The sequence below is a fragment of the Elephas maximus genome, chromosome 20, assembly GCF_024166365.1.
Source record: "Elephas maximus indicus isolate mEleMax1 chromosome 20, mEleMax1 primary haplotype, whole genome shotgun sequence".
Classification (NCBI taxonomy): domain Eukaryota; kingdom Metazoa; phylum Chordata; class Mammalia; order Proboscidea; family Elephantidae; genus Elephas; species Elephas maximus.
Genome location: NC_064838.1, coordinates 13986442 through 14007536, shown reverse-complemented (window position 1 = coordinate 14007536; position 21095 = coordinate 13986442). Strand labels below are relative to the sequence as shown.

General features: G+C 41.2%; 1 protein-coding gene across 2 annotated transcripts in view; it reads left to right on the top strand.

The window, feature by feature from the left end:
- Window positions 1-21095, top strand: part of SUCLG2 (succinate-CoA ligase GDP-forming subunit beta) — a 345782-nt gene that overhangs the window by 314859 nt on the left and 9828 nt on the right. For both annotated transcript variants that reach the window (XM_049861944.1, XM_049861943.1), the window contains exon 10: window positions 5624-5744. In XM_049861944.1, the coding sequence (XP_049717901.1) occupies window positions 5624-5744 (121 nt within the window). The remainder of the gene's footprint in view (window positions 1-5623; window positions 5745-21095) is intronic.

Genomic DNA, 21095 nt, shown 5'->3' with positions numbered 1-21095 from the left:
GCATTTCATTAAAGGTAGGCAAGATAGCATTCAATAAAAAGAACTGTATTTTGAGCCAGGTAACGTACTGGCTGCATGATTTAACAAAAATTGTTTGTACCTCTCTGATCCTCGGTTTTCTTATCTGTAAAATGGGATGGGTAATGTATACTTCAAATGTTTATGGTAGGATAGGCTGTGGTAATGCATGAGAAAATACTAAACACAGTACATATTATAGGGCTCCACATAGGTTTGCTAGCTCTAAATAAGACATTTGACAGTAATTCAAGCTATAGCCCCAGTGATTCTCCCAAATCTTTAATACCCTGTTTCCTTATCTGTAAAATGAGAATAATAATAATTTTCACCTTATGTAACATTCATTTATTTAATATTTGTATGTTAAATGAGTTAACACATGTAGAATTATTTGAATACTGAATGTTATCCACACTAACTGGACCACCTGAGACCAGAGGATGCCCTGAGATTACCGCCTTGAGATGCTCTTTAAATCTTGAACCAAAACTATCCCCTGAGATCACCTTTTAGCAGAAAGCAAAGTGGCACTCAAAATAAAAGATATTACCCATTAGATTGGTACTCCACTAAAAAACATCTGTAGAAGTCCAAAGTGTCAATATTTAATCCAAAGCAAAGATGAGAAGGTGGCGGGGGGGCGGGAGTGGGCAGGGAAACTAGAGTATTGGAAATGGAGCAACCAGAAAACAAGGAGAAAGTTGACAAAATGTGGAAAATTGTAACTAATGTCATCGATCAGTTTGTGTGGAAATTGTCAAATGGGAACCTAACTTGCTGTGTAAACTTTCACCAAAAGTACAATAAGATATAATTTTTTTAAAAAAAGGAATACTTCCTGTGGTTTTGTGCTGTCAAGTTGATTCCAACTTATAGTGGCCCTGTAGGACAGGGTTCAACTGCCCCATAGGGTTTCCTAGGCTGTAATCTTTATGGGAACAGACGCCAGGTCTTTTTTCCCGTAGAGTGCCCGCGGGGTTCGAACCATTGACCTTTCAGTTAGCAGCAGAGTGCTTTAACCATTGCACGACCAGGGCTCCTTAGAATACTGCCTACCACCTGCTAAGTGTTTACTAAATGTTAGTTCTTGTTATACTTGTGATTATTATTAACATATTGATTCTTAAAGAATATTGACCTTTTTCCCAGAAAAGCATATATTCAAACAAAATGCTGTAGGTGCTGTGAAGAAGTCAGAATCCCCGTCATCCTTGCTCCTGTCCGAAACACCTCCACGTGCCATCTTCTGCGTCTGAGGCCGCATCCCTAATGCTTTCAGAGCAGTTTAGTCACAGGACTTATCTGAAATTATCCTAGAAAACAAAGTTGTGTGTGAAATCATCTAACTGGGGGTCCTAGAGTTCATCAGTCCTCAGAAGGGTTCACGTACCAAAGAATAGGTTTTATTATTAATTTCTGTTGGTTTGTTTGGGGTTAGGGGGAGCCAGATAAATCCCAAAGGCTGTAGCTATTCTTTTGATACTCTTTGTGGACTCAAATCTGCAGTCAGAGAGTGTTTTGCAAAGGCAAACACACACAGACCTTGGAAAAACCTGCATTTGGACCACCAGACCACATGCACCGCTGCTAGGAGCTTGCCACAGGCCTTGTCTTGAGAGCAGCTGTCTGGGTTCTGGGAGCCTGGGCACTGGGTTTGGCTCCTTAGCCACCATTAGATGATCTTTACTTTTTGCAACAGCAAATAGCAGCCCTCGTAATTCTCACCTGAGAATTTGGAAAAGCTTCTGTGCCTCAAAATCACTTGGCAATCTTCCAGGCCAGTCCCCGGGGTCTTGAATAGACCTAACACTGACTTTTTTTTTTCCCCCTTTAACATTCTCTTTCCTGGGGGGAAGGAAAAGACCATTAAAAGATGCTGTTGGTATTGTCATTGAACAGCAATTAGCGGCTGTAATAATGGATGAACACGTGAAGCACAAATTGAAAATTTGACATGCTTTATAAATGCTAAATACTAATAATGATGTCATGAGGCTTTCATTTCCAAACTATCTTAATTTCATTCTCAGTTTGAGATTGCAGATTACAGTAGTTAATTATAGAAATTGGCCCAGAGCGAACCCTTAAATCAGATTTCCATTAAAGTACACGGCTGCAGCAAATTACTTGATAGTGGGAGAGAATGGCACACTCCCTGGTCGAGTGGGGTCTTCCTGCCACCCCAGTGATTTTCTTTTTAGTGCTCCGTGGTACACCACGTGTCCTGAACCATGCCGTGTTCCTCAGCGCTGCGCCTGTGTGCTTCCATCCCTCCTTGTAGGGATCCTGACTGCCTGCAGCGTTGGTCTGAGGTTCTTTGTCTCTTTCTTTCCCACTGCTTGTTCTCTGTTGCTCTCCCTTTTGTGTTTTCTCTCTCATGTTCCCTGGCATTCTCTCTCATGCTTCCTCTCCCTCTGCTTCTTTCTTTCTCCCTGGCAGTCTTACATTCCCCCCACCCCTCTGCTGAGCTCCCTCACTCTCTGCACTATGCCTCTCTTTGTCTCTCTCTCCCTCTCATATCACTTGGCTCTACCCTCACCAGAGGTGCAGCTTTCACAACTTGTCCTGCAAACAGCTCTGGAAAAGGAAGAGGTAAACAAGAAGAGCCAAGTCCCCATCCTGGTCTCTGGCATCACCATTCTCTGCCTCAATGGCATTTCCCATTCAACCTGTAGCTCCTGAATGAACCTAGTGGGTTACCCTCTACCTTTATCCTGGCTGCTCCGTTTTACCCAATATCCTCCTTTCTCCTTCTCTTTGTTGACTGGAATATCACCTCTTCCAAAATGTCTCACTCATCTCAACAGTCTGCTTCAGTGCCCCTGCCCTGGGCACCTGTGAGGCACCTATAGGTCCTGTATTGTAATTGTCACTTTTTGGTCTGACTCTCAAACTAGTCTTTGAATTCCTTGAGGACAGGGATGATATCTTATTCTTCTCTGTGTCCCAAGCCCTTAATTCTGTGCCTGGTACATAGGAGGTGGTCATTGACTGTCTGTTGAAATTCCTTCAGTTCATTCATTTTTTAGACTGTTGTTCGTTAGATGATTACTCCATGTCATGGATTATGCTAGCTGCTGATTATAAAAAGATGGAAAAAAGATACAGGTCCTAGTCGTAGAGGACACAAAGGTGACACATACAAGGGAGGTGTGTCTTGAGAGTGGAGAGGGCAGGTGAGAGAATAAACCACATTGGGAACAAAAGTGATCCATTTCTCAGTAATATAACAAAGCCAATTTTTCCTTCTCTTTTGGGAAAGAGGGCTTTTCCTTGGGTTCAGCACCATTCGAGGTGATGGACATGCTTACATACAAGTTGTTGTATGAAGGGTATCTATTTTAAATGCCAGAAACATGTTAAACACAATGATATTCTCACATGTGAGAGACTCATGGGAAGTGATGCTAATGGAGGGAACAGCAGACTCAGCTTGTGTCTGACACTCCCTCCGGGGCATACATCCATGGAGTAGAATGGAATCACAGGATCACAGGCATCTTACCTTTCCCTCCCCCTCTTGCCCGTTTAGATGGATTCACGTAAGTTAGTCATGTGTGGTATAACTATAGAACAATCATAGTGTTGTAGATAGTGATTCATTCTAACTTTGTGAGACAGGAAAGCTTTACTGAGAAGGTGAAATTTGAACTCATTCTTACAGGATGTGCAGGTTGCAACCTGGGCAGAGGTATACAGGTGCTAATGTATATTTCACTGCAAAGCCTAGTTCTATACAAACCTTAGCAAGCCTCAGCAGTTCCTGAGTTTCTGTCCTGGACCCTGTGGAATCATTATTGCTGTTGAGTGTTTTTTCTTCCATTGTCCTGGCAAGTTTCTCTCTACCCCACAGTTACTTGGAACGACTGCTGTATCAAACTTCAGTGCTAACATCATTTAATAGCTGTCATTAGAAAGCAAGCTTCTGCTTACCAGTGACCTGCTGTGAATGTCAATGTGAGATTTTCTTTTTGGGGAGTAGCCCAATCTCTTAATTGGTTTGAAAATTATTGCTCATTTATTTTACTCTTAAGACATTACCTGTTTATTGAACTTCAATAAGTTTGTATTCTCATTATATTTGAATGCAGCATAACTGCAGTCTATTCAAAGAGGTTTCTTCCTACTTACCCTCTAGAAAACCTGCTCACCTTTCGTCATCGCTTGTTGAATAAGTGCATGTGTAAAAGCACTTTCACAGTCACGGTGCTAAGCATTTCACATGTATTATCTCATTTAAGCCCTTCAACAACCTTATGGACTAGGTGCTGTTATTATTCCCATTTTATAGATGAGGAAACCATGGCGAAGACAGGTTATCTAACATGCCCAAGATCCCAGCTGTAGTAACTTGTGAGAATGAAAGAATCAATCCAGAATCCAGAGTGGACTTTGAGTCTCACCCCTGCTCTGTATTAGCTACGTGACCTTGGGACTTGTCAACTTTCTGATTAGCTTCATTAGCTACAGAGGGCTAACCATTACTGTACGTACTGAATAGGGTTCTGGGAAGGATCAAAATAAAAAATGAAGGTTCAAGTAATAACTTTCTAAACAGTTAAGTGCTGTACAAATATAAGATATTCATTTTCTCGCATGTTTTATGTAGTTTATTTGGGATATTGAAATAATGGGATTTAAAAATGGCAGGGCGCACATACATATATGCTTTACATTTAGGGTAGCATAATAATTATGAATCCATTGTTGGAATTTTGATGCCTCCTGCTTGATGAATAGCCATTTTCTGTGGGTGTTATCAGTTAATCTGGGTAATGAATTCTCTTCATTACCTCATTCTTCATGTTAATTATACAGGATTTTCTCATACCTATTTATCAAGTCAAGTTTTTTGTTTTTTTTTTTTTCCCACACGTCTCTGAATATGGAACATGTGGGAACAGGTTAACGTGGTGGATTTAAATTTACATTACTGAAAAATTCTAGTCAATGGCTTGACTTTTGTTCCATCCTTATTTGTTATATCGCTTTGTATCTTTAGTGTGTGTGCTGTTTTTAATCGGAAAGATTGTTAGCTAAGATAATTAAACTGTCTCGGATGTTTGAGAATACACCTCTAGCATATCTAAGAGGCATTAAGGCTGCATGGGAAAGTTTGAACCTTTTCCTATTAATATTACACAACAGATAATAAGTTGCTAGTTTCGAAATAATTACATGAGGCACTGTGACAGGTAAAAATTTAAGTATAAACCATGGGGAGAAAAAACACAAGTCCATGAAATTTTAAATGACCCTACTCATAAAAAGAATCGCCCCAGACAACAATATAGAAAATGCAGAGGACGGTGTATAACAAAGAGATAAATGAATGGTGATTCACTTCATTTTGAGTTCAAAGTAGCAATTGATGGGATAGTATCGGTTAATATGGTAATGTTATGTATTGATATTAATTTAATACTAAACATTTTTAACATTTTCTATGGCTTTTGTTTTTTATTTTATGCTCTGTGTGAAAAGGAAAACAAAAATACACCCAAGGAGTCTTTTTTTAATTGTCGCCATTGTTTAGGCAGTTGTTTTTTTAGAGTATCAGCTGTCAGCATTTTGATAGGCAACTTCCTATTTTTGACTCCAGGTTGAAGCCATCCTTGTCAATATTTTTGGTGGAATTGTGAACTGTGCCATCATCGCCAATGGCATCATCAAAGCCTGCCGGGAGCTAGAACTCAAAGTGCCCCTAGTCGTCCGGCTTGAAGGTGAGTTATGATAGATTTGCACTAGGCCAGTACCCCGTCTCCAAGGTCAAGTGACCAGAGTTTTCTGAACTCATCTATTCCCCAAGATGACATAACAAAATGCTGGATTACTTAAGATGAAACCAGTGTACTTCTCAGGGCCTCTAACAGGCTGATAATGGATTGCAGCTCTCTAAGAATAGCATGTGTTATGATTCCCCAGATTTTTCAAACTTAAGGTCCCTGGATGATGTAAATGGCTTGCACCCAACTGCTACCCTAAAGGTTGGGGGTTCAAACCCACCCAGCGGTACCACAGAAGAAAAGGCCCGGTGAACTGCTTACATTAAGATTACAGCCAAGAGAACCCTACAGAGCAGTTCTGCCCTGTAACACGCGGGGTGGCCATGAATTGGCATCAACTTGATTAGTAACTAACAACAGTGACATTCCAGAGAGGAGCCCTGTTGTTAGGAGCCATGTCCTGAGATTAGCGTTCCATGAAAAGCAGTCTGAGAGATGCTGCCTCAAGAGTTGTTCACCACGGGAGAGCAGTGGTTCTGAAATTTGCTCGGCTCAGGACTCCTTTACCTGTTAAAACTGAGGAACCCAAACAGCTTTTATTTATTTTGTTTAGGCCAGTAACTTATAGAAATGTCTGTTTGGAAAATTTTTTTTTAATATTTATTTATTCACTTAAATAATAAAACCATTACAAATTAACATAAAAATAATATTTTCATAAAAAATAACTGTCTTTTAAAAATTTTAGTAACAGCAGCAGCACTGTTTAACATTTTTTAAAAAGTATCTGGCTTTATCTGCCTCCGCACTCAATCTCTTGGCAATATGTTGGTTTAGAGAAGTATATGAAGAAAATTCTTGCTTCACAGACATACGTTTGGAAAAAGGAGAAGTTTTTAATAACCTTTTTATATAATTGTGTATCTTCTTTGCTACTACGTTAAAAGTCTGTAAGTAGTGATTTCTTAATGATGAGCTTCAATATGGAATCTGAAACTATCTCGGTGAAAATCCATTGATGTACCTTGCACGTTAAATGGATCTCTTCTCCATGGCTGATACATAACATTATACGGTGATGATTTGAAAAATACTGAGTTATACAGCTCTTCCAAAGGTGGACACATTTCAACATGCAGTATTAAAAAAACACATTTGTTACTGTCACCACCAATCTCATCAGGAAAACCTGTAAGTATTGGAAACCTGTCAAGTTCACAGTGGTGGATGCAAGCTTTCAAAAATTCTAATTTTTACTGGAAACTGTAATTTTTATTATCAGCCACAGAACTGTCCATTGTTTTTCTTGAAGTGGCAGACTCACGTCACTCAGTCTCAAGAAAATGCCTTCCAGATAACTAAGTCTGACCAACATAGTGTCTGTCGGTCACTCTTGTTGTAAAAATGGTGTTCCATGTAACAAGCAGGTAGTTTAGCTCACTACTCAAACAGTTACACAAATGCTTTTCCTCAAAGCAGCCGTCATGGTTCACTTGGCAGCAGAAGTGCTGCATAAATGCATGTAAGTGGGCATTTCCCATTTGATTGCAGAGTATTAAAAAGACACGTGCTAAGAATTAGATTTAAGAGAATTAACACTTTTTACTGTTCATCCAGTACATTGACTTGAAACTGGTGATTTATTACTTCAGGTGTGTGAGAACTATCCAAAAATCCTACCCACATCATCAACAAATGCAGATTACAATAACAAGCAGCCACTTGAGCAGATTTCTACAGTATAGGATTTGGGAGAGGTGCAGTTTCCCCAAGCTCTGTATGGGTGCTGTACTTCGCTACAGACCTTCTCAGAATAAGATCCCAGGGATATGTTGGCCCTGCTGTGTATCCCTGTCCTTCAGAGTCAGGACCCTGACAGCTGTAGCCTGTTTCCTCTATATTTGCTTCTTTCTTTGTGTCTATTCTCTCTGTCTTACTCTCTGCCACTCTCCTTTCTCTCTCCCTCCCTGAGACACTCTGACTCACAAACTTATTAGATCTTCATAGTATGGACCTGGTAGAAATAAAAATCACAAAAGAAAATGAAAAATAGCAAAAGCTCTAAATGGCAAAATTTAATATGGACATGAAAATGTATCAAAGAATTGAATCTTCTTAGAACATAATTGATCGCCATAAAAATAATTTAAATAAAAGGGAAACAATTGGCAGAGCTGCACCAAAAAGAAAATTGGTCAAGGAGTTAATGGGTTCTTCAGTGTTGGTAAAATTCTGATTAAAATGTTGGTATCAGATTATTCTCAGGATCAAAGTGACCAGTGACCCTCTGATTCTAAAAGTCAGCCCTCATTTTGTGTTCTTAAAGAAGAATCTTACAGAAGTTTCTATAAACAAACCAAGCTGATGTCTGTCACTTGGAGGTGACTGGTTATGAGTGCATCCTGTGGTTGACACGTTCTTTCTAATGGTCTTCCCTGTGCCTGTGTTGTCAGCTGCCCGTTGCCATCAAGTCAGTCCATAATTGTTAGTATAGTCCCAGCGCTAATCTCAAACAACTCTTCATATTCCTAGAAAAGAGTTACACACTTTTATTTTTACCCAAAGTAGTAAAAGGAGCACTTCTTTTTATTTTTACATTGTGTTTAATATTCCAGAAGTATTAAATGATCCTTGTAATACCTGCATGATACATGTGCTGAAATATGCAAAATAGCACACCCGAGATTGTCTCTTAGTAATCTCTGCCAGTGGCATCAAAGGTTTGTCTAAGCTACTAGGAAAAAGCTTGGCAATTTCTAAATTTGTTAGATAATTAGATTTGTATTAAGTTAATGCATTTCCAAGCCACATGCCTGTGGTTTTCTTAATTAGTTAATTTCTGTATTAATAAGTATCATGTACAGGTCCCTGAGCTTTAGGTGTTAAGGAGGAAGCAAAGAAATATAAGAAATTATCTCAGTTTCAAGATAACTAGGGGAATTTAAAAATAGAAAAAAGAAAAATTAGCAGTACAGTTACAGACGGTATATATGTAGTATGCTAACAAGTGTTCACCCTCTTAGCACCTGCTCCTGTCTTAGTAGCAGTAGCCATCATGGTGTCCCAGGCAGCTACCAGCCTGGCTTGAAGAATCCTAGGAAACCAGTCTTGGGTTGGTGACCTCACTGTATCTACTAGTATCATGGGGGATTGAATATGATGACTCAAGATGAGCTCAAAGAGAACACTGTCCCTCAGACTTACATAGGCTAAAAATATCCATGATGACATTCTTTGCCACTAGTGTGCTTTCACTATAATAGCCCCTATCCTATAATAAGCACCTGAGACCTTTGTCAAAAGAACAAAATGGGAGAGAGCTTTTGAGGTCTTTCTTCTAGAGTCCTAGCTGGTGTTCTTTTCTTCCTTTGTAGGAACTGGCGTCTTGTGTTATAAACATCCCTAGTTAGAGCATTGTAGTGCCAAGGGTACTCACTGATTTCTGGGAATCCACCAACCCCCTACCAAGATAAGATTGATAAGTAACCTATCCCAAAATTGTATAGTTTTTGCATAGTAAACAAGGGAAAGATGAAGAATTCTGCTATAGCTGTACCCTTGACACTGATCATAGGTAACAAAGCATAGAACTTAGGAGAAGGCATTATCCATAAAGGCCCCATTTGTTGTTTTTAGGTGCCATGGAATTGGTTTCTGCTCTTAGCAACCCCATGTGACAGAGTAGAACTGCCTCATAGGTTTTCCTAGGCTGTGATTTTTATGGAAATAGATTGCCACATCTTTTTCCTGAGCAGCCGCTGGGTAGGTTCGAATAACCAGCCTTTTGCTAGGCAGCCCACATGCTTGACTGTTGTGCCACCAGGGCTCCTTAAAGGCCTCATAAAGGGAACTAAATGCAAACCAAACCAGTGCCCGTTAATGCTAAAGAAATGCAGACTCCTGTAAAGTATGTGTCCCTTAACATGAGTGTCTGTTGCAGCTCAGCCCACTTTCATTGGCATACCCCTTTTTTAAGCTTAACCAGTATTGACTACTGTAATTATAGTAGATTTAGAGATGTGAGTAGTAGAAACTTTATAAAAGGAGAATACCCAAGTTGAGGCTGGAAGGATACGTAAGATTTGAATCATTAGAAAGGAGGAGGGAATTTAGCAGAAAGAGGAGCCAGAAGCAAGTCATTAGGTCTGTTCCACATACAGGAGTTGGTACTTGGATCATAACAGAGGTAAAGACTGAAGATTGGGACCTAGGTAGATCAGAAGGGTATGCTGGTGAGTGTTGCTTTGCAGCAATATGCAATGGCTGAAAGAATGGAGCAGAATAAACAAGTAGTCTACCAGAGACTAGGTAGTTAGGTAGAATCTAAAGCACAGGTAAAATTACCACATAGAAGGAAAAATTAGATGGAGGCAAGGGCAGAGATACAAAAAAAAAAAAATCACTAAACCCATTGCCATCGAGTTGATTCTGACTCATAACTACCCCATAGAACAGAGTAGAACTGCCCCATAGGGTTTCCAAGGCTGTAATCTTTACGGAAGCAGACTGCCACACCTTTCTCCCATGGAACGGCTGGTGGGTTCCAACTGCTGACCTTTCAGGTAGCTGCTGAGTACTTTAACCACTCAGCAGCTCCTTAGAGATAGAAGAGAGAAAAAGGGGAACTTTAGTATTTTCAACCTAGTGGCCAGAAGAATGATGGGATAGTTGATGGACTCATGAAAGTCAGAAGTGGGCAGCAGTCAGAGAGAATGGGAAAGAATTATAACATATTATAGTCACCCCGAGTTTGAGATGAGGCTAGAATTTGAGATGAAGGTAGAATTGTGCAGCAGGCTGTGGAAGGACTAGGACCAAAATCAGAGGTCCCAGAGATGTGGGAATACAGGGCATCATCCAAAAAGAGGTGTGATAAACAAATGGAAATGAAGACCCCCAGTGAACCATACTCAGGACTTGCTGCCCTAAAAATTGTTCCCTGCAGTACAGCTCAGTTAAAATGAGAAATCAAGTAATAACAAAAATATCTTGTCACAAGACTGGTTCTCAGTGTTTCCACTGGGGGAAAATCTGCTAACTACAGGGACGTTTGGGAATTTTCTCTTTTACTCAACCTTAATTTTTCTTTTGCTTTTCTCTGGGTGGTATTGTTAGGTGCCGTTGAGTTTATTCCAACTCATAGCTACCCGTGTACAACAAAACAAAAACACTGTCCAGTCCTGCGCCATCCTCACAATCATTGCTATGCTTGAGCCCGTTGTTGCAGCCACTGTGTCAGCCCATCTCTTTGAGGGTTTTTCTCTCTTTCGCTGACCCTCTACCAAGCGTGATGTCCTTCTCCAGGGACTGGTCCCTCCTGACAACATGTCCAAAGTACATGAGACAGAGTCTCACTATCCTTGCTTCTAAGGAGCATTCTGTTTGTACTTCTTCCAAGACAGATTTATTTGTTCTTTTGGCAGTCCATAGTATATTCAGTATTCTTCCACAACACCGTAATTCAAAGGCATCAATTCTTCTTTGATCTTCCTTATTCACTGTCCAGCTTTTGTGTGCCTATGAAGTAATTGAAAATACAATGGCTTGGGTCAGGCATATCTTAGTCCTCAAAGTGACATCTTTGATTTTCAACACTTGAAACAGGTCTTTTGCAGCAGATTTGCCCAATGCTATATATTGTTGATTTCTTGACTGCTGCTTCCATGGACTTTGATTGTGGATCTACGTAAAATGAAATCCTTGACAACTTCAGTCTTTTCTCCGTTTGTCATGATGATTTTTACTGGTCCAGTTGTGACGATTTTTGTTTTCTTTATGTTGAAATGTAATCCATACTGAAGGCTGTAGTCTTTGATCTTCATCAGTAAGTGCTTCAAGTCCTCTTCACTTTCAGCAAGCAACATTGTGTCATCTGCATATCGCAGGTCATTAGTGAGTCTTCCTCCAATCCTCATGCTGAGTGGGAACATAAATTCCACTTTCTTTCACAAATCTCTCTATACTTAGTTATATTTTACCCAACCTTAGAGATTTGGTTCCTTCTGGTTTTGTTTGTTTGTTTGTTGTAGAACAGCTCTTCGTACTGTGGCGGCATAGAAAAACATGGCAGTACAAAGAGGCAGGCATATTTTGGGCAATCCCAAGTGATAGTTTCTGTTTGACCTACCGTAATGTAATATTCTGTGTCTTTGTTGTTGTACTTCCCAATTATCTTTATTTAGATCAATATTAAAATTGGTCCACATTCCCAGAAAATACACTGTTCTCTAGCCATAGGGGTGTTAGTTTCCTAGGACTGATATAAATAAAATGCTACAAGCTGTGTGACTTAAAACCACAGACGTTTGTTACAGTTCTGGAGGCTAGAAGTCTAAAGACAAGGTGTTGGCAGGGTTGTTTCCTTCTGAGGACTCTGAGGGAGCATCTGCCTTATGTCTCTCTCTTAGTTTCTCGTGGTTCCCAACAAACCTTGGCACTCCTTGACTTGTAGACATGTCACTCCAGTCTCTGCTTCCATCTTCATATGATTGTATTTCTTCTGGGTTTCTCTGTCTCTTTTGTACGCACAGCACTCATATTGGATTAGGACCCAACCTACTCCAATATGACCTCATGTTTACTTAACTGATAAAATCTTCTGAAGATTTTATTTCCAAACAAGGTTATGTTTAAAGATACCAGGGATTAGGACTTCAGCGTATCTTGTTGGCAGACACAATTCAATCCTTAACGTTCCATCTATGCCAGCTATCTGTGGCAGAGCCGGGTGACACATACAAGCCACGTTTAGGAGAAAAACTTGCCACAGGACCAGAGTCTGAATTGCAATAAGAAATATTATTGCTAATGTGTATCAAGTGGCTTGTAGGTGCTAGGTACTCTACCACATGGTTATCCAGTTTGAACAAAAGTGAAAGTTTTAGTGGCCAAGCTGGCAGACATTCCCAGAGCCCAGTGGTGTGTTTTGTTAGTAGCATCTATGTTGTGTGAATAAACCAGATAGCACCTCTTGGTTTCAGGGGGTCATTTGGGCGATCCAGGACCCTGGCCACAAGTCTCACCAATTGGTAGCCCACATTTTAAAGACCCCATTGCCCACACACAGTGCGTTAGAAATGTCCTAATGAGGAAAGTTTTAATCAATGAAATCAGGCTTGATTTAGTGGGATTTTGTGGACAAATCTTTGTTCTCAGCTGTATAATAATTACAAGCTGTTTTACCAGTGGATAAAGGAAGGATTACTCGCCTCTTTGAAAATGGAGACTTATAATTACATGTATTTACTTGCCTTATCAGAATAGAACTCACGAGCTGAGACGCAGGATTATTTTTATTGAGGAGTCGTGGATGAATTAACAACCACATATTTGGGGCAAATTTAGCTTTTGTAGACTCTTGTCTCTGGCGTGAATAAAGAACAAATTATCTGAAATGAGTTTTTTTTTTTTTTCCTTTTTCTAATTTATACAAAAACATGGCACAGAAGTTGCCCGTGTAGTTCAGTCAACCAAACCTATGAGAGTGTAGGCAGACATCTACCGACAGCTTTATGCATTTAATGTACAAATGTGGTTTAGCATTTCATACATGTGGTTTTATATGTCCGGACCAGTGTCCACCAACATCTTCAGAGAACTTCAAAATGGCCCTATATCAGAATATTTACTTTTTTTTTTGAGCATTCATTTCTGCTTATTACTGTCCCACTTAAATCTGCAGCAAATTTCTATGACTCAAATATGTCTGAAGAGAATTTTGTTTTTCTGTCATGGGCTCATAAAAAGCTATGCTCATAAGAAAAATAATAAGCCTATATAATTTGTAGATTGGATTCCATTTCTGTTAGCCAGCTCTCCTCAATTTGACCTTTACACCTAGTGCCAAAAGGTTTGTTTTAGCAACAGAAACATTCTGTTTCTCTTTGGCCAGATCGTTGTAGAAACGCAAGTACCCTGTGGTCCCCTCCTTTTACCTTTACCCCCAGTGCCCCCTAAGCTCTCTCTGAAGTGGTTGAAAAAGTAAACTTCCCTAAGTCAGAAACTGTCTTCTGTGTCTTTACTTTGTCCACTGAGGCACCTCCTCTCTTTGAACGCTGCCTCGCCCTTGCTCTCTGAAATTCTGACAAATTGGAGCCATAACTAGAGGAATGTAAATCAAATGTCCTTTTTAGCGTGGACAGTGTAAAAATGCTATGTGGTGCTCTGGTCTGCTGCAGGTGGCAGGGGTGGTGGAAGCAGGATATTAAGAGTATTAAAGGGTTTAGAAACAGCCACAGAGCTTCCAGCTGTGCCCATGAGGCAGCAGTCTATTCTGCAGGTCTCCAGTTATTCTGGGTGTAAGAGCAAGAGTGGAGAGGAGTAATTATTCCTTTATCTCCCACCGAAAAGGCAGCCGTGGTAAATTGACTGTGGCTGACTGGCATGAAAACGTTCTCATTCAGAGTGTTTGAGCCCTAGATTGCTGCTAAACCCCATAATAAAGAGTACAGTAGGACCCAGGATGAGTGGTGGAATGATCCTTGGTAGAGAGTGCAGATGACTGGCTGGCTCTGGGATCCCGCTCTGTGTCTGATACCTTCGCCTGGCCTCTTTGCACATTTCTAGATATACGCTTTCTCTCAAGGGCTGGAAACGCTGGTGGCGTAGTGGTTAAGAGCCGAACGTCGGCAGTTTGCATCCACCAGGCGCTCCTTGGAAACTCTGGGGCAGTTCTACTCTGTCCTACAGGGTCTCCATGAGTCGGAATCGACTCAACAGCAGTGGGTTTGGTTTTTTGGTTTTCTCAAGGACTTGTTTCCAACTTGTACTCAGTACCTAGTTTTCATCTTCTCTTGCCTTTCCCAACCCCTTTTCCCTTGCAAGGTGAAATTCATCAGCTTCCCTCCTCTCCACATTTTAGCTCTGTTGCTGCTGTCATTGGACATGCAACTCCCTGGAGGAGGAGTCAGAAACCCTGGTGGCATAGTGGTTAAGAGTTATGGCTGCTAACCAAAAAGTCAGCAGTTCAAATCCACCAGGCACTCCTTGGAAACCCTGTGGGGCAGTTCCACTCTGTCGTATAGGGTCTACTATGAGTTGTAATTAACTTGATGGCAACAGGTTTGTTTTGTTTGTTTTGAGGAGGGATTGGATGTTCTCTGTCAGGGCATGTTTCTTTCCTCTTCATGTTTGATTCTCATTGTTCTTTCTGTCCCCAATTCCCTGTCCCCATTCTCTGCATGCCCCATTCCTCACTTTGTTTTCTGCCTCAGCACTAACTCACCTCTTTCCATCCGCTTTCTCCCTTACTGCCCCCTTTAGTTGGATATTTAAACCAGTTGCTGTTGAGTTGACTCCAACTCAGGATACCCCATGCATGTCTGAGAAGAACTGCGCTCCTTAAGGTTTTCAGTGGCTGGTTTTTCGGAAATGGATTACCAGGCCAATCTTTTGAGGCGCCTGGCCATCTATTCTAAGCACATTAACCAATTCACTTTGACATCTATTGCTTCTCCTCCCTCTAATTACTAGCATCCCCTCCCCTTTCTCCCTATGCATCCTCCCTTCCCACATCCTCCTGGCATTTATTATCACCAAGTTAACCAAGTAAAACATTGGAGAGAATCCTGTTCTGCTATTAGCCTTAAATTATCTCCATTGTCTAAACTGATACACACTTCTTAATGTTGAAATGTTTACCACAGTTAAACATTAGGTCAAGTCTCACAGGACGTAACCTAATGTATCACTTTGGCTAGTTAAAGGTTTTGTTTTTCTTTCTTTTTTAGATCTAAGCTTAACTTTCCAGGCAAATCATTTAGTGTATTTGGTCCTTTGCGTTTTTATTTCATCTCTAGACAATGTTATAGTCTTACACAAGAAAAAGCCTTCTAAGACACCATAGGAGCCCTGGTGGCATAGTGGTTAAGAGCGCAGCTGCTAACCAAAAGGTCGGAAGTTCAAATCCACCTGAAGAAAGTAGTCATTGCAATCACAGGACTAAGGCTACTTAAGGAGGGTGGCCTCTGCTTTATGCAGGGTTGTTTGTTTGTTTTGGATGTGATGAACTGAGACTCTCTGACCACCTTAATGAAAAGAAGGTTTATTGTAAGGTTTTAGGGGAATTGAACCTGACTCTTCTCTCTGTTTCTCCCTCATAGTCCTGTAGGACTCTCTCACTGTTTCACATTCTTTCCTGCTGCCTCTGCCCCTGGGCCCCTCACTACTGGCCAGCCTGGCCCCTTTGTGTTCCCACGCAGTCCAGATCCCACAGTTATCCAGTCTGGGCTTAGCTGATTACTCTAATCTCATCCAACTGAGCCATGTTATTGGGGTTTTTGAGGGGGCCCAACATATTCTTCCCCATATGGGTTCTGATCCAGGTGAACAGTAAGATAAAGGACTAAGGAAACCAAAATCTCACCTTTATTACCAAGCAAGAATAAGGTGAAGAGTGTACTTTTACTTCATCGTGCTCCAACAACAGGCTTCCTTACTCAACCCCAGAATTAGGCAGCTTTACACACGTAGGTACAGGCACCATTTGCCATGGGCAGGCCTCCCACCTCCAGGGCAAGACCCTGAGGGGCGGAAGATGACCAGGCCTCACTCTGAGCTGCATACCCCTAAAAGGAGGGGAAGAGGAAGGAATGGGCTATAGAGGGCCATTTTCTCCTTTCAAGCACCCCAATCAGGCAAGTCTCACTACCACCCCAGGCAGATCCAGTGATAGAGAAGGAAGAGGCCAGAAGCATTATGTTAATGACTGCCCCTCTGCATGAGGGAAACATCCCCCCAAAGCATATCATAGGTCATCAGTCTGCCGTAGGAGTGGGTAGCCATTTGGTCAGTGTAGGCAGTGGTCATCATTCAAAAAACAAGAACCCGAAGTTGCTTCCCTCAGCAGAAGCTGTGGGCGGGGCAGTTTTAATAAGGAGAAACTTTAAAACGTGGTAGGTGCCAGGACTGGCATATCATGAGTCCTGCCTCATAACATCAACACACCACTGTCTGTTCTTGGGTGTTTTTGGAGTGACCAGTTAGCTCATTTCTCCCCCTCAGTTTCCTCATGTAAAACTTGATAGTCATATTTGATGAGCCACCAAAGAGAGAGCACATTGCTGTGAGGAGGAGACATAGGTGGATTCAGTCTGTGCCGTTTTACGGTGGCCTGTTAGTAAGACTGGAAACCCTGGTGGCGTGGTGGTTAAGTGCTATGGCTGTTAACCAAAGGGACGGCAGTCCGAATCCACCAGGTGCTCCCTGGAGATTCTATGGGGGCAGTTCTACTCTGTCCTGTAGGGTCGCTATGAGTCGGAATTGACTCCACGGCACTGGGTTTGGTTTTTTTTTGGTTTGGTTAGTAAGACTCTCCCAGAGGGCGCCACCTTGAGGCTTTAGGGGGCATAGGCCGAGCTGCCTAAGGAGAAAGACTCCATGAGGATGTTTTAGAACAGGGAGGATGAATAGCTTTCATCTCATGCTACCTTCTGTTTATTGGCAGTGGCTGCCTAAAGCTCTGTGCCAAGAAAGATTCCGAGGCTGTATCTGAGCTCAGTGGAAAAGAGTTCTGTGATCAAATAGTGTTGGCTACCACAGGTGTAGGAAAGGAGAATGGGTGCACTTGAGCCAAGTGTTTGTCATTTTTGATTCAAAGAGAGCAAAGGTGGTATTTCCTCCCGTAGCAATAAAAAAAAGTAGCAATACTACCCCCCAAATCCCATATCAGTAGGAAGTGGAGACAGCAAGCTGGGAAAGCAGCAAATGGAAGCCAGATCCTTATCCTCTGCCTGCCCTTACTGCTAGGCCCACGCCTCCAGGAATTTGGATGGTAACAAGGAAGAGACCGCAAACTTTCTCTGTAAAGGGCCAGATGTTAGGCTTTGTGGGCCGTGTATTCTCTGTCACAGTTACTCAGCTCTGCCACTGTAATACGGAAGCAGCCATAAACAATACATAAAGGAATGGGTGTGGTTGTACCCCAATCCAGTAAACAGGCGTGAGAGAGATTTGGCCCATGGGTCATACTTTTGCTGACTTCTGGTGTACAGAAGTGGCCAGCAGCGAGGCCTCACATTACCTGTGCCAAAATCTTCCTGTTTCTAGCTCCAAAATGTTTCACGAAAGTCAAATAAGAATTTGACAGGCGATATTAAAATCTCAGAATCTAACTTTTTCATAAGAAAAATATTAGCGGTGGGGTCCACGTAATCCTTTTACCTACATTTGGACAGAGTCATACGCAATGATGTCACTTCTGAGGCAACAGCTGATTTCTGGCATCAGCATTTCAGACAAAAGTCTTACACTGTCAAAATTACCTTTGAAATTTCTTTAAATTGCTCGTGAATTAGTGCATACTTGGGGCGAAAGCCATGAGGTAGACTCAAGGAAGGCACGAAGGCTAAGTCCACATGTGGATATTTTGTTGTTGTTGTTTGCCGTTGAGTTGATTCCGACTCATAGTGACCCGATAGGACAGAGTAGAACTGCCCCACAGGGTTTCCAAGGCTGTAATCTTTATGGGGGCAGATCACCAGGTCTTTTCTCCCTCGGAGCCGCTTGGATAGCAGCCGAGTGCTTGATTAGTGCGCTACGAGGGCTCCTTTGCAGAGTTTTGTTGTTGTTTTTGTGTGCCATCGAGTCGGTTCCAAATGTTTAGGTATATAAAATGTTCCTTCTTTAAAAGAGCTGTTCGACCCCTACCAGATCGTGAGAGAGTAGTGCAGAATTGGAAGGGTTCATTCAACTTTAGTTTAATTAATATTAAGCTTCTCATTCCTTTGGTTTATATTAGTATATTCGTTGCTTCTTATGAGGATTAATACAGTTGAAAGCATAAGCCTAAGCACCTAGAATAAGCCCTTAAAGAATATTCATTAGACCTGACTCTGAACCTTGCTTGATCATAAGTACATACACTCTGTTCTTTGAAACATGGAGCAGACCTGGCCGCCGGCTTCCTGCCCACTGAAGTTGGTGACTTCTGCTGTGATCACAGGATCATACTCTCACCCTGGGCATCGTTTTCTTTACCACAGGAGAGGAAATCAGAGCGGAAAGTAGGTGTTCGTACGGTACAGCACCACTAGATATTTTACGTCATCTACAATTTTTTATAAGATACAAGGGATACAAGGCACATAGATGAAGGGCGCTCATCCAGAGGGAATCGGAAGCCTCAAAACTGCAGTAACTTCCAGGGTCTCTCAACTAGTCGGTAACAGAGCCAAGTTTGAAATCTTAGTGTCCTCATCTGTAAAATGGGAATAAAAATTATGGCAACCTTAGAGGGTTGTTGTAAGGAACAGTTGATTTTTTTAAAATGTATAGACTTATTATTAAAAATAAGATTAGTATGTTCATATTTTGATATTCAACCCTGGTAATATTTCTACTTATTTAGATAAATATGTGTATACACACATGTATATATATATGTCCACATATGTACACTAGCTCATGCAGAGACACATGCCTATTTTTGTTTCTCATTTCTGGGTCTATTCACCTGTATATAAAGCTAAACATGAGCTCATGTTAATGCCTCTGACTGTAATCCATTCATTACCCACAGGGCTCATTGTGGCCTTTCCTTCTTGCTCATCTTCTGTCTCTGACAGTAGGAAACCTGACTCTCACCATTGACTATCCATTTACTTATCTGTTTGACCCCAGTGTACATGTAAAGCAGTCTCAGAATTGTTAACCCATGCAGATCAGTTTTTAAATATCTTAGAACAGTCCCTGGCTGTAAACATTAGTTATCATTATCGTCTGAACTCTTGTCAGTAACTCTACTACTGAAGTGGTTGGTCTCCACTGGCTGCCTAAGGGGGCCAAGCATGGTGCTGGATATTTAACATAAATCATCTCAAACAAGCCGTGGCTGCTGGCGCAGCAAGCGTTTTACCTCCAATTCTCCATGCATCATTCCATTTCCAATAGCACAAAAAGCAAAGACATGTGATAAGTTACCTGCATTTACACGTCACCAAGAACATGGACCTCTATCTGCTTGTCACTTGAAAGGAGGAAAACGAAGGAGCAAGGGCAGAAGGACAGTGAACATTTCAGGGAGAACCTTCTGCTTTATAGAATTTGGCTTGTTTCCACTACCCTCCCTTCTCCCAGAAAAAATTAACTGAATTACTGAGAGCAGGGGTCAGCATATTTTAGGCTTTGTAGACCAGACTGTCTGTGTCACGATGACTCATCTCTGCCATTGAAACCCCAAAGCAGACAGACATAGATGATAGGTAAACGAATGAGCATGGCTGTGTCCCAACAAAATTTTATTTGTAGATGCTGAAATTTGAATTACATATAATTTTTATGTACCACAAAATACTATTTTTCAGATTTTTTTCCAACTATTTAGACATGTAAAAACCATTCTTAGCCTGTGAGTGGTACAAAAATAGGCGGTGGGCTGGGTTTTGCCTGTAGGCTGTAATTTGCCAGCTTTGACTTAGACTAGACTGAGGGTCAGATATGTCACAGTTAGATACCTGCCACCAAGTGGTTGTTTGACCTGAGCAATTTATTTAACATCTTTAGGCCTCCGTTTCCTCATCTGTAAAATGAGCGCTGTGAGGACGAAGTGATATACTTGTGAAACCTTTAACTCATGTATTCAGCAAACATTTATTGGACCGGGCAGTGTTTCATTCTGTTGTGCATAGGGTCACTATGAGTCGGAACCGACTCGACAGTACGTAACAACAACAACAGTATACACCCAGGAAACCCTGGTGGCATAGTGGTTAAGTGCTACGGCTACTAACCAAAAGGTCAGCAGTTCAAATCGCCAAGTGCTCCTTGGAGACTCTATGGGGCGGTTCTACTCTGTCCTATAGGGTCGCTATAAGTCTGAATCGACTCGACAGCAGTGGGTTTGGTTTGGTTTGGTTTTGTATACACCCAGTAAGTGTTAGTTATTCTTTAAAAAAAAGAACTGCTTGAATTCCTTTGAAAATAATAATAAAAAGCCCAGCTTGTACACATTTCTAGAGAGTGTTTTTTTTTTTTTTTTCTTTTTTTCCCCACAGCCTTATGAGAAGAGGCTGGCTTAAGGGGGTAGGGGAAGTGCTGTGCCTTTTGAACAAAACCCTGTAATTTATGTCCAATTCCATTTTCTTCACTCACATGTAATGAAAGCAAAGAACAAATTATTTTGATAAATTAACCTTGTATCTCTGTTTACAACTCTCTCACTCCACCCAGTGGCAGGAAGTCAGTGGTAAAAATAAATATGCAAAAGGAGTCAGGAATTTTCAAGATTTTATTAATAAATATTATTTCTTTATAATAGCCTCTGACAGTCTAGCGTTAATTTAGTTTTAAAACCAGTCGCCTTTGATTCTCTCTGTGTTACCATTTTTAAGGCATGCAGTGGGTAGATAACCG